This window comes from Dendrobates tinctorius, unplaced genomic scaffold (assembly GCF_039654945.1).
Source record: "Dendrobates tinctorius isolate UK_male_01 unplaced genomic scaffold, ASM3965494v1 ptg000203l, whole genome shotgun sequence".
NCBI lineage: Eukaryota > Metazoa > Chordata > Amphibia > Anura > Dendrobatidae > Dendrobates > Dendrobates tinctorius.
The window spans coordinates 5172139-5185770 of NW_027361870.1; the positions used below are offsets into that span (position 1 = coordinate 5172139).

General features: G+C 40.9%; 2 protein-coding genes across 2 annotated transcripts; both read right to left on the reverse strand.

Annotated features, from left to right (window-relative positions):
• Window positions 1–305: 305 nt before the first annotated feature.
• Window positions 306–3930, reverse strand: LOC141057220 (uncharacterized). The gene is made up of 2 exons (XM_073553751.1): window positions 2866–3930; window positions 306–705 (listed from the first exon to the last, which is right to left on the reverse strand). The coding sequence occupies exons 1-2, from the start codon at window positions 3928–3930 to the stop codon at window positions 676–678; spliced, it is 1095 nt and encodes a 364-aa protein (XP_073409852.1). The 3' UTR covers window positions 306–675.
• Window positions 3931–9218: 5288 nt separating this feature from the next.
• LOC141057221 (uncharacterized) lies at window positions 9219–12834 on the reverse strand. Its single transcript, XM_073553752.1, has 2 exons — window positions 11770–12834; window positions 9219–9609 (listed from the first exon to the last, which is right to left on the reverse strand). Exons 1-2 carry the CDS (start codon window positions 12832–12834, stop codon window positions 9580–9582), a joined length of 1095 nt encoding a protein of 364 aa, XP_073409853.1. The 3' UTR covers window positions 9219–9579.
• Between the last annotated feature and the right edge of the window lie 798 nt (window positions 12835–13632).

Genomic DNA, 13632 nt, shown 5'->3' on the forward strand with positions numbered 1-13632 from the left:
CCGGCGACAGCGCGGCGCTGCGTCTCAGACGACGTCGCTATGACGTCACTGACCCGCAGACGCCACTAATGCGCCTCAGCAATGCTCCATGGGCACACACCGCAGACATGCGCACTGGAGCCAACTCTCTAGGTGATAAATACAAGAAAGGGAAATGGGTTCTAGATATAACAAATTACACAAAGTGAATATATATATAAATGAATCCAAAAGATTAATGAGCGCTAGCTCATAACAACTATATCATTAATAATAGTGAAAAATAAAAATATATATAAAATATATAATCCCATTACAATGGACATTAATGTGATTATACCATCAACTATGTATTCCTTTTATATATAAAGGAGAGATGGTACATGTGAAATACTTCAAAAAAGGTGCACATATAAATGTGATTATACTATCAGCTATGTATTCCTTTTATATACACAGGAAAAATGGTGCATATGAAATGCTTCAAAAAGAGTGCACACATAATACATGTGACATATATAAAATGATACACCAACGTGAATAAAATATTTATCTTTTTTTCTTTCTTTTTATTATTCATCTTTTTTCTTCTTTTTCTTGTTAAATAAAAATAGTCCCATAAGCCAAACTTGATATGATGTTCTTGAGCCAGGATATAACACCAAGGGTCCCTCCAGATCTTCCCCACTAAACGTCCTAGAAATTACGGTGTTCCATTAGAGATGACTAAAGGGAAACAAACCAATACAGTGAACATACAAACATATATAATAAAAACAAAACCATGTCACAACACAAAAATTACAAATATGAGCTAAAACTCAACTGCTCATTGAGTCCAGCCGGTGTGATGGTATCAAGAACTGTGATCCACCGGCATTCCCTTTGAGCTAACACACGTTTGGTGTCACCCCCCCTTATTCCCGCACGGATCCTGTCAATACCCCAAGCTTGGAGTCCACTCGGATCACATTTATGTTTCAACCGAAAGTGTCTCGGAATAGGTTTGAGAGCATTAATATCCTCCACTTCACGTGCCGCCATTATATCTCTAACATGTTCTCTTATGCGAACGCGTAGTTCGCGTGTAGTTAATCCAACATATATTAGCCCACACGGGCAAACTGCATAATAGACCACATATGTGGTACTACACGTGATGTAACCTCTAATTTTGAATTCACGACGGCCATCCGATGAAGTGAATGATAATGCCCTCCGAAGATTCCTACATGCTAGGCACACTCCACATGGAAAAAATCCATTCCTGGGTGTGCCAGCCTGAAAGAAGTCTATACTTTTGGTGGTATAGTGACTCCTCACTAGCATGTTCTTGAGGGTATTACACCTCCGCGCAGTCATAAGGGGGCGTTCAGAAAGGCACTCACGTAAAATTGGGTCAGTTCTCAGAACCGCCCAATGTCGGTTCAAGATAGATCTCATCAGGTCCCATTTATGATTATATGTTGAAATAAATCTTACTTCTCCATCCATTTTAGGTTTGGATTTTTTCCACCTGTTTCCCAAGAGATCAACCCTAGAAGATCTTTTGGCCCACCAATAACCTCTCCTAATGCTTTTACCACTATAGCCTCTTTGGGTAAATCTTTCCCCAAGGTCCACCACCTGAGCCTCAAATAAGGCATCAGTTGAGCAAATCCTCCTTGCACGTAAAAATTGTCCAACTGGAATAGACCTGATCGTGGAATGCGGATGTGACGAGGATGCATGCAGAAGGGCATTCACAGAAGTCTCCTTTCTATACAGATCGGTGTGAATTAAACCATCATCCTGTACTTTTATCATAACATCAAGAAATGTAATTTGATGGTGGTGAAAAGCATACGTGAGATGGATATTGAAGCTAGTCTGGTTCAGAACCCCCACAAAGTCATGTAGCTCAGAGACAGGGCCTTGCCAGACAAATAGAACGTCATCAATGTATCTGAACCATCCCGCAATCTGGGGAGCGGCCAGTGCGCCATCCGAGAAAATCTCCCTCTCCCAATAACCCAAGAAAAGATTAGCGTAGGATGGCGCACAAGCCGCCCCCATCGCGGTGCCCTGTCTCTGTAGAAAATATCTGTCCTTAAAAGTAAAGAAGTTGTGGGTAAGAACGAACTCCAATAGCTCCAAGACCAACTCACGCATGTCCGGATCTAAATTACTCGTTTCCAGGAAGAATCTGGAAGCCCTCAATCCATCCACGTGTCGAATACTGGTGTAAAGCGATTCGACATCTGCTGTAACCAAAATCATGTCCGCATCCACAAACAGGCCATCCAATCTCCTGAGGACATCATTAGTGTCCCTGACATAGGAGGGCAGCGTCTCAACCTGCGGATGTAAATAGTATTCAATGAATTTGCAGGCTGGGTCGCATAGCCCCCCCATGCCAGACACAATGGGACGTCCAGGAGGAAGCACAGGATCCTTATGGACCTTGGGGAGAAGATAAAAAGTGGGAATCACCGGAGTATGAACCAAAAGGCCCTGCAAAACTTTTTTAGTTATAATACCTCTTTCATATGCCATTTCAAGAATATTATGTAATTCATTCTGAAAGATCTTAAGAGGGCTATTTGGCAACTGAGAATAATATTCTTTATTTCTCAATTGTCTGAAGGCCTCTTTTTCATATTTATCTACAGGCCAGAGAACCACGTTTCCCCCCTTGTCAGCCGATTTAATAACAATGTCATCCCAACTTCCAATTTCACATAAAGCCACTCTCTGTTGTGGGGTCAAATTATCACTTTTTTTATAATTGGTGATGGTCTTAAGATCTTCAGTCACCAACCTTGTAAATATCTCGACCTGGGGACAAAGTGAAAAAGGGGGAAACGTGGTACATCTGGCTGCAATAGGAGGTAAAGATCCACTTACCGAATCTCCATGAGACTCACTCTCCAATTCTTCTAGAGTATGTATTGCCTCAGCTTCTGAGACCGATAGACTTTGGTCTGACAGAGGGCGTGAATGTAATTTTCTAAGGATGATCTTTCGGGAAAACAGGTGGAGATCCTTTACCGCTGTAAAGTAATCAAAATTATTTACTGGAGAGAATGATAAACCAAGTTGTAATACACTTTTGTGAAGATCAGAGAGCACATGTGAGGAGAGGTTAATTACCTCTAGTGTGTTTGTTCGAGCTTTTTTGTCACTCTTAGGTGAATTAGCCATTTTTCTTTTGTTGGTTTTTCCATTCTTCCAACGTCTATCTCTCACATGATCCCTCCTGTCCCACAAAGGCCGTACACCATCTGAAGTATTCATGGGTTCTTCAAGTGATGATACCGATGAAAGTGAGGTGGACCTTCCTCTTATAGGATTTTTATTATTATTACCATTCATTTGGCGATAACGCCATTTATAAATCCGATCCTGTTGTCGATCAGTAAGGTCACGCTGATATTTTTTAGTTTTTCTCTGAACAACCTCCGTTTCACATTTTTTTAAAAATGTCTCCACCTCCACCTTCACCTTGGCTACCATCTCACCAGCAAGGTTTTTGTTCACCTCATCCTGTATAGATCCAATTTCAACATCTAATTCATTTAGTTGTTTTTCATTATATTTAGACAGTAATTCCATATATTTCCTTGAACATGTGGAAGCAGCATCCTCCCACTGGTTGACAAACTCACTGTCATTAATATTAAAGGATGGGAACACTTGTATCCGTAAGCCTCTTGGTATGAGGCCACAGATTAAGTACTTATACATGAATGCCTTATTCCACCATAACCGTGTACGTTTATTGAGTAGCTCTTTATATTTAATAATCAAAGTACTAGTGTCACCAAATTTACAATCCGTATTGATACCAGATCCTTCATTAAAAACTTTATCAAGTTCAGTCTGCCACGCTTTCTCGCGTTCACTGAAATCCATATGTTCCTTATTGGTAACTGTGAAAACACAGATAGCAAGCATATAAAACAAAACCATACGGAACCAAATGTAAATCCCAGTAGAGTCGCCCACTATATAGTGTCGTCTCAATGGGAAATAGACACTCCCGCATAACATATTAAACTGGAAAAAACAGGGAGTACAAGTCCAATCACATAAAAATAATGAGCAAAGTTTATTAAACATATAATATTGACAATTACATAAATGACAGAATATACATAAAGGATCAGATAAGTATCTGCTGCTTGTTAGTCCTAAGAAATTAACAAAATAAAGTGCTTAGTGCCTGTAACAAATATGGGCCATATTTGAGGGATATAAAGGTAAAAGAGATCCTAACAGGTGCGCATCCTGAAAAAATCACTATCCCAAGCCATAGTGCTTACCCATACTAAACTTAGCCAAGGACCACAAGCAGCGCCGCCACCGACGCGCGTTTCGCCTCTTTTTCAAGGTGCCGTACTGTGTTGTGTGAGGGGCCGAGTTATATATCCTGTTACCAGGTGCTCCAATCAAGCGGCGCGTGTGTCCGGAGTCCTGCCCCGGAAGCTGCATCACCACCGGCGACAGCGCGGCGCTGCGTCTCAGACGACGTCGCTATGACGTCACTGACCCGCAGACGCCACTAATGCGCCTCAGCAATGCTCCATGGGCACACACCGCAGACATGCGCACTGGAGCCAACTCTCTAGGTGATAAATACAAGAAAGGGAAATGGGTTCTAGATATAACAAATTACACAAAGTGAATATATATATAAATGAATCCAAAAGATTAATGAGCGCTAGCTCATAACAACTATATCATTAATAATAGTGAAAAATAAAAATATATATAAAATATATAATCCCATTACAATGGACATTAATGTGATTATACCATCAACTATGTATTCCTTTTATATATAAAGGAGAGATGGTACATGTGAAATACTTCAAAAAAGGTGCACATATAAATGTGATTATACTATCAGCTATGTATTCCTTTTATATACACAGGAAAAATGGTGCATATGAAATGCTTCAAAAAGAGTGCACACATAATACATGTGACATATATAAAATGATACACCAACGTGAATAAAATATTTATCTTTTTTTCTTTCTTTTTATTATTCATCTTTTTTCTTCTTTTTCTTGTTAAATAAAAATAGTCCCATAAGCCAAACTTGATATGATGTTCTTGAGCCAGGATATAACACCAAGGGTCCCTCCAGATCTTCCCCACTAAACGTCCTAGAAATTACGGTGTTCCATTAGAGATGACTAAAGGGAAACAAACCAATACAGTGAACATACAAACATATATAATAAAAACAAAACCATGTCACAACACAAAAATTACAAATATGAGCTAAAACTCAACTGCTCATTGAGTCCAGCCGGTGTGATGGTATCAAGAACTGTGATCCACCGGCATTCCCTTTGAGCTAACACACGTTTGGTGTCACCCCCCCTTATTCCCGCACGGATCCTGTCAATACCCCAAGCTTGGAGTCCACTCGGATCACATTTATGTTTCAACCGAAAGTGTCTCGGAATAGGTTTGAGAGCATTAATATCCTCCACTTCACGTGCCGCCATTATATCTCTAACATGTTCTCTTATGCGAACGCGTAGTTCGCGTGTAGTTAATCCAACATATATTAGCCCACACGGGCAAACTGCATAATAGACCACATATGTGGTACTACACGTGATGTAACCTCTAATTTTGAATTCACGACGGCCATCCGATGAAGTGAATGATAATGCCCTCCGAAGATTCCTACATGCTAGGCACACTCCACATGGAAAAAATCCATTCCTGGGTGTGCCAGCCTGAAAGAAGTCTATACTTTTGGTGGTATAGTGACTCCTCACTAGCATGTTCTTGAGGGTATTACACCTCCACGCAGTCATAAGGGGGCGTTCAGAAAGGCACTCACGTAAAATTGGGTCAGTTCTCAGAACCGCCCAATGTCGGTTCAAGATAGATCTCATCAGGTCCCATTTATGATTATATGTTGAAATAAATCTTACTTCTCCATCCATTTTAGGTTTGGATTTTTTCCACCTGTTTCCCAAGAGATCAACCCTAGAAGATCTTTTGGCCCGCCAATAACCTCTCCTAATGCTTTTACCACTATAGCCTCTTTGGGTAAATCTTTCCCCAAGGTCCACCGCCTGAGCCTCAAATAAGGCATCAGTTGAGCAAATCCTCCTTGCACGTAAAAATTGTCCAACTGGAATAGACCTGATCGTGGAATGCGGATGTGACGAGGATGCATGCAGAAGGGCATTCACAGAAGTCTCCTTTCTATACAGATCGGTGTGAATTAAACCATCATCCTGTACTTTTATCATAACATCAAGAAATGTAATTTGATGGTGGTGAAAAGCATACGTGAGATGGATATTGAAGCTAGTCTGGTTCAGAACCCCCACAAAGTCATGTAGCTCAGAGACAGGGCCTTGCCAGACAAATAGAACGTCATCAATGTATCTGAACCATCCTGCAATCTGGGGAGCGGCCAGTGCGCCATCCGAGAAAATCTCCCTCTCCCAATAACCCAAGAAAAGATTAGCGTAGGATGGCGCACAAGCCGCCCCCATCGCGGTGCCCTGTCTCTGTAGAAAATATCTGTCCTTAAAAGTAAAGAAGTTGTGGGTAAGAACGAACTCCAATAGCTCCAAGACCAACTCACGCATGTCCGGATCTAAATTACTCGTTTCCAGGAAGAATCTGGAAGCCCTCAATCCATCCACGTGTCGAATACTGGTGTAAAGCGATTCGACATCTGCTGTAACCAAAATCATGTCCGCATCCACAAACAGGCCATCCAATCTCCTGAGGACATCATTAGTGTCCCTGACATAGGAGGGCAGCGTCTCAACCTGCGGATGTAAATAGTATTCAATGAATTTGCAGGCTGGGTCGCATAGCCCCCCCATGCCAGACACAATGGGACGTCCAGGAGGAAGCACAGGATCCTTATGGACCTTGGGGAGAAGATAAAAAGTGGGAATCACCGGAGTATGAACCAAAAGGCCCTGCAAAACTTTTTTAGTTATAATACCTCTTTCATATGCCATTTCAAGAATATTATGTAATTCATTCTGAAAGATCTTAAGAGGGCTATTTGGCAACTGAGAATAATATTCTTTATTTCTCAATTGTCTGAAGGCCTCTTTTTCATATTTATCTACAGGCCAGAGAACCACGTTTCCCCCCTTGTCAGCCGATTTAATAACAATGTCATCCCAACTTCCAATTTCACATAAAGCCACTCTCTGTTGTGGGGTCAAATTATCACTTTTTTTATAATTGGTGATGGTCTTAAGATCTTCAGTCACCAACCTTGTAAATATCTCGACCTGGGGACAAAGTGAAAAAGGGGGAAACGTGGTACATCTGGCTGCAATAGGAGGTAAAGATCCACTTACCGAATCTCCATGAGACTCACTCTCCAATTCTTCTAGAGTATGTATTGCCTCAGCTTCTGAGACCGATAGACTTTGGTCTGACAGAGGGCGTGAATGTAATTTTCTAAGGATGATCTTTCGGGAAAACAGGTGGAGATCCTTTACCGCTGTAAAGTAATCAAAATTATTTACTGGAGAGAATGATAAACCAAGTTGTAATACACTTTTGTGAGCACATGTGAGGAGAGGTTAATTACCTCTAGTGTGTTTGTTCGAGCTTTTTTGTCACTCTTAGGTGAATTAGCCATTTTTCTTTTGTTGGTTTTTCCATTCTTCCAACGTCTATCTCTCACATGATCCCTCCTGTCCCACAAAGGCCGTACACCATCTGAAGTATTCATGGGTTCTTCAAGTGATGATACCGATGAAAGTGAGGTGGACCTTCCTCTTATAGGATTTTTATTATTATTACCATTCATTTGGCGATAACGCCATTTATAAATCCGATCCTGTTGTCGATCAGTAAGGTCACGCTGATATTTTTTAGTTTTTCTCTGAACAACCTCCGTTTCACATTTTTTTAAAAATGTCTCCACCTCCACCTTCACCTTGGCTACCATCTCACCAGCAAGGTTTTTGTTCACCTCATCCTGTATAGATCCAATTTCAACATCTAATTCATTTAGTTGTTTTTCATTATATTTAGACAGTAATTCCATATATTTCCTTGAACATGTGGAAGCAGCATCCTCCCACTGGTTGACAAACTCACTGTCATTAATATTAAAGGATGGGAACACTTGTATCCGTAAGCCTCTTGGTATGAGGCCACAGATTAAGTACTTATACATGAATGCCTTATTCCACCATAACCGTGTACGTTTATTGAGTAGCTCTTTATATTTAATAATCAAAGTACTAGTGTCACCAAATTTACAATCCGTATTGATACCAGATCCTTCATTAAAAACTTTATCAAGTTCAGTCTGCCACGCTTTCTCGCGTTCACTGAAATCCATATGTTCCTTATTGGTAACTGTGAAAACACAGATAGCAAGCATATAAAACAAAACCATACGGAACCAAATGTAAATCCCAGTAGAGTCGCCCACTATATAGTGTCGTCTCAATGGGAAATAGACACTCCCGCATAACATATTAAACAGGAAAAAACAGGGAGTACAAGTCCAATCACATAAAAATAATGAGCAAAGTTTATTAAACATATAATATTGACAATTACATAAATGACAGAATATACATAAAGGATCAGATAAGTATCTGCTGCTTGTTAGTCCTAAGAAATTAACAAAATAAAGTGCTTAGTGCCTGTAACAAATATGGGCCATATTTGAGGGATATAAAGGTAAAAGAGATCCTAACAGGTGCGCATCCTGAAAAAATCACTATCCCAAGCCATAGTGCTTACCCATACTAAACTTAGCCAAGGACCACAAGCAGCGCCGCCACCGACGCGCGTTTCGCCTCTTTTTCAAGGTGCCGTACTGTGTTGTGTGAGGGGCCGAGTTATATATCCTGTTACCAGGTGCTCCAATCAAGCGGCGCGTGTGTCCGGAGTCCTGCCCCGGAAGCTGCATCACCACCGGCGACAGCGCGGCGCTGCGTCTCAGACGACGTCGCTATGACGTCACTGACCCGCAGACGCCACTAATGCGCCTCAGCAATGCTCCATGGGCACACACCGCAGACATGCGCACTGGAGCCAACTCTCTAGGTCATAAATACAAGAAAGGGAAATGGGTTCTAGATATAACAAATTACACAAAGTGAATATATATATAAATGAATCCAAAAGATTAATGAGCGCTAGCTCATAACAACTATATCATTAATAATAGTGAAAAATAAAAATATATATAAAATATATAATCCCATTACAATGGACATTAATGTGATTATACCATCAACTATGTATTCCTTTTATATATAAAGGAGAGATGGTACATGTGAAATACTTCAAAAAAGGTGCACATATAAATGTGATTATACTATCAGCTATGTATTCCTTTTATATACACAGGAAAAATGGTGCATATGAAATGCTTCAAAAAGAGTGCACACATAATACATGTGACATATATAAAATGATACACCAACGTGAATAAAATATTTATCTTTTTTTCTTTCTTTTTATTATTCATCTTTTTTCTTCTTTTTCTTGTTAAATAAAAATAGTCCCATAAGCCAAACTTGATATGATGTTCTTGAGCCAGGATATAACACCAAGGGTCCCTCCAGATCTTCCCCACTAAACGTCCTAGAAATTACGGTGTTCCATTAGAGATGACTAAAGGGAAACAAACCAATACAGTGAACATACAAACATATATAATAAAAACAAAACCATGTCACAACACAAAAATTACAAATATGAGCTAAAACTCAACTGCTCATTGAGTCCAGCCGGTGTGATGGTATCAAGAACTGTAATCCACCGGCATTCCCTTTGAGCTAACACACGTTTGGTGTCACCCCCCCTTATTCCCGCACGGATCCTGTCAATACCCCAAGCTTGGAGTCCACTCGGATCACATTTATGTTTCAACCGAAAGTGTCTCGGAATAGGTTTGAGAGCATTAATATCCTCCACTTCACGTGCCGCCATTATATCTCTAACATGTTCTCTTATGCGAACGCGTAGTTCGCGTGTAGTTAATCCAACATATATTAGCCCACACGGGCAAACTGCATAATAGACCACATATGTGGTACTACACGTGATGTAACCTCTAATTTTGAATTCACGACGGCCATCCGATGAAGTGAATGATAATGCCCTCCGAAGATTCCTACATGCTAGGCACACTCCACATGGAAAAAATCCATTCCTGGGTGTGCCAGCCTGAAAGAAGTCTATACTTTTGGTGGTATAGTGACTCCTCACTAGCATGTTCTTGAGGGTATTACACCTCCGCGCAGTCATAAGGGGGCGTTCAGAAAGGCACTCACGTAAAATTGGGTCAGTTCTCAGAACCGCCCAATGTCGGTTCAAGATAGATCTCATCAGGTCCCATTTATGATTATATGTTGAAATAAATCTTACTTCTCCATCCATTTTAGGTTTGGATTTTTTCCACCTGTTTCCCAAGAGATCAACCCTAGAAGATCTTTTGGCCCGCCAATAACCTCTCCTAATGCTTTTACCACTATAGCCTCTTTGGGTAAATCTTTCCCCAAGGTCCACCGCCTGAGCCTCAAATAAGGCATCAGTTGAGCAAATCCTCCTTGCACGTAAAAATTGTCCAACTGGAATAGACCTGATCGTGGAATGCGGATGTGACGAGGATGCATGCAGAAGGGCATTCACAGAAGTCTCCTTTCTATACAGATCGGTGTGAATTAAACCATCATCCTGTACTTTTATCATAACATCAAGAAATGTAATTTGATGGTGGTGAAAAGCATACGTGAGATGGATATTGAAGCTAGTCTGGTTCAGAACCCCCACAAAGTCATGTAGCTCAGAGACAGGGCCTTGCCAGACAAATAGAACGTCATCAATGTATCTGAACCATCCCGCAATCTGGGGAGCGGCCAGTGCGCCATCCGAGAAAATCTCCCTCTCCCAATAACCCAAGAAAAGATTAGCGTAGGATGGCGCACAAGCCGCCCCCATCGCGGTGCCCTGTCTCTGTAGAAAATATCTGTCCTTAAAAGTAAAGAAGTTGTGGGTAAGAACGAACTCCAATAGCTCCAAGACCAGCTCACGCATGTCCGGATCTAAATTACTCGTTTCCAGGAAGAATCTGGAAGCCCTCAATCCATCCACGTGTCGAATACTGGTGTAAAGCGATTCGACATCTGCTGTAACCAAAATCATGTCCGCATCCACAAACAGGCCATCCAATCTCCTGAGGACATCATTAGTGTCCCTGACATAGGAGGGCAGCGTCTCAACCTGCGGATGTAAATAGTATTCAATGAATTTGCAGGCTGGGTCGCATAGCCCCCCCATGCCAGACACAATGGGACGTCCAGGAGGAAGCACAGGATCCGTATGGACCTTGGGGAGAAGATAAAAAGTGGGAATCACCGGAGTATGAACCAAAAGGCCCTGCAAAACTTTTTTAGTTATAATACCTCTTTCATATGCCATTTCAAGAATATTATGTAATTCATTCTGAAAGATCTTAAGAGGGCTATTTGGCAACTGAGAATAATATTCTTTATTTCTCAATTGTCTGAAGGCCTCTTTTTCATATTTATCTACAGGCCAGAGAACCACGTTTCCCCCCTTGTCAGCCGATTTAATAACAATGTCATCCCAACTTCCAATTTCACATAAAGCCACTCTCTGTTGTGGGGTCAAATTATCACTTTTTTTATAATTGGTGATGGTCTTAAGATCTTCAGTCACCAACCTTGTAAATATCTCGACCTGGGGACAAAGTGAAAAAGGGGGAAACGTGGTACATCTGGCTGCAATAGGAGGTAAAGATCCACTTACCGAATCTCCATGAGACTCACTCTCCAATTCTTCTAGAGTATGTATTGCCTCAGCTTCTGAGACCGATAGACTTTGGTCTGACAGAGGGCGTGAATGTAATTTTCTAAGGATGATCTTTCGGGAAAACAGGTGGAGATCCTTTACCGCTGTAAAGTAATCAAAATTATTTACTGGAGAGAATGATAAACCAAGTTGTAATACACTTTTGTGAAGATCAGAGAGCACATGTGAGGAGAGGTTAATTACCTCTAGTGTGTTTGTTCGAGCTTTTTTGTCACTCTTAGGTGAATTAGCCATTTTTCTTTTGTTGGTTTTTCCATTCTTCCAACGTCTATCTCTCACATGATCCCTCCTGTCCCACAAAGGCCGTACACCATCTGAAGTATTCATGGGTTCTTCAAGTGATGATACCGATGAAAGTGAGGTGGACCTTCCTCTTATAGGATTTTTATTATTATTACCATTCATTTGGCGATAACGCCATTTATAAATCCGATCCTGTTGTCGATCAGTAAGGTCACGCTGATATTTTTTAGTTTTTCTCTGAACAACCTCCGTTTCACATTTTTTTAAAAATGTCTCCACCTCCACCTTCACCTTGGCTACCATCTCACCAGCAAGGTTTTTGTTCACCTCATCCTGTATAGATCCAATTTCAACATCTAATTCATTTAGTTGTTTTTCATTATATTTAGACAGTAATTCCATATATTTCCTTGAACATGTGGAAGCAGCATCCTCCCACTGGTTGACAAACTCACTGTCATTAATATTAAAGGATGGGAACACTTGTATCCGTAAGCCTCTTGGTATGAGGCCACAGATTAAGTACTTATACATGAATGCCTTATTCCACCATAACCGTGTACGTTTATTGAGTAGCTCTTTATATTTAATAATCAAAGTACTAGTGTCACCAAATTTACAATCCGTATTGATACCAGATCCTTCATTAAAAACTTTATCAAGTTCAGTCTGCCACGCTTTCTCGCGTTCACTGAAATCCATATGTTCCTTATTGGTAACTGTGAAAACACAGATAGCAAGCATATAAAACAAAACCATACGGAACCAAATGTAAATCCCAGTAGAGTCGCCCACTATATAGTGTCGTCTCAATGGGAAATAGACACTCCCGCATAACATATTAAACAGGAAAAAACAGGGAGTACAAGTCCAATCACATAAAAATAATGAGCAAAGTTTATTAAACATATAATATTGACAATTACATAAATGACAGAATATACATAAAGGATCAGATAAGTATCTGCTGCTTGTTAGTCCTAAGAAATTAACAAAATAAAGTGCTTAGTGCCTGTAACAAATATGGGCCATATTTGAGGGATATAAAGGTAAAAGAGATCCTAACAGGTGCGCATCCTGAAAAAATCACTATCCCAAGCCATAGTGCTTACCCATACTAAACTTAGCCAAGGACCACAAGCAGCGCCGCCACCGACGCGCGTTTCGCCTCTTTTTCAAGGTGCCGTACTGTGTTGTGTGAGGGGCCGAGTTATATATCCTGTTACCAGGTGCTCCAATCAAGCGGCGCGTGTGTCCGGAGTCCTGCCCCGGAAGCTGCATCACCACCGGCGACAGCGCGGCGCTGCGTCTCAGACGACGTCGCTATGACGTCACTGACCCGCAGACGCCACTAATGCGCCTCAGCAATGCTCCATGGGCACACACCGCAGACATGCGCACTGGAGCCAACTCTCTAGGTGATAAATACAAGAAAGGGAAATGGGTTCTAGATATAACAAATTACACAAAGTGAATATATATATAAATGAATCCAAAAGATTAATGAGCGCTAGCTCATAACAACTATATCATTAATAATAGTGAAAAATAAAAATA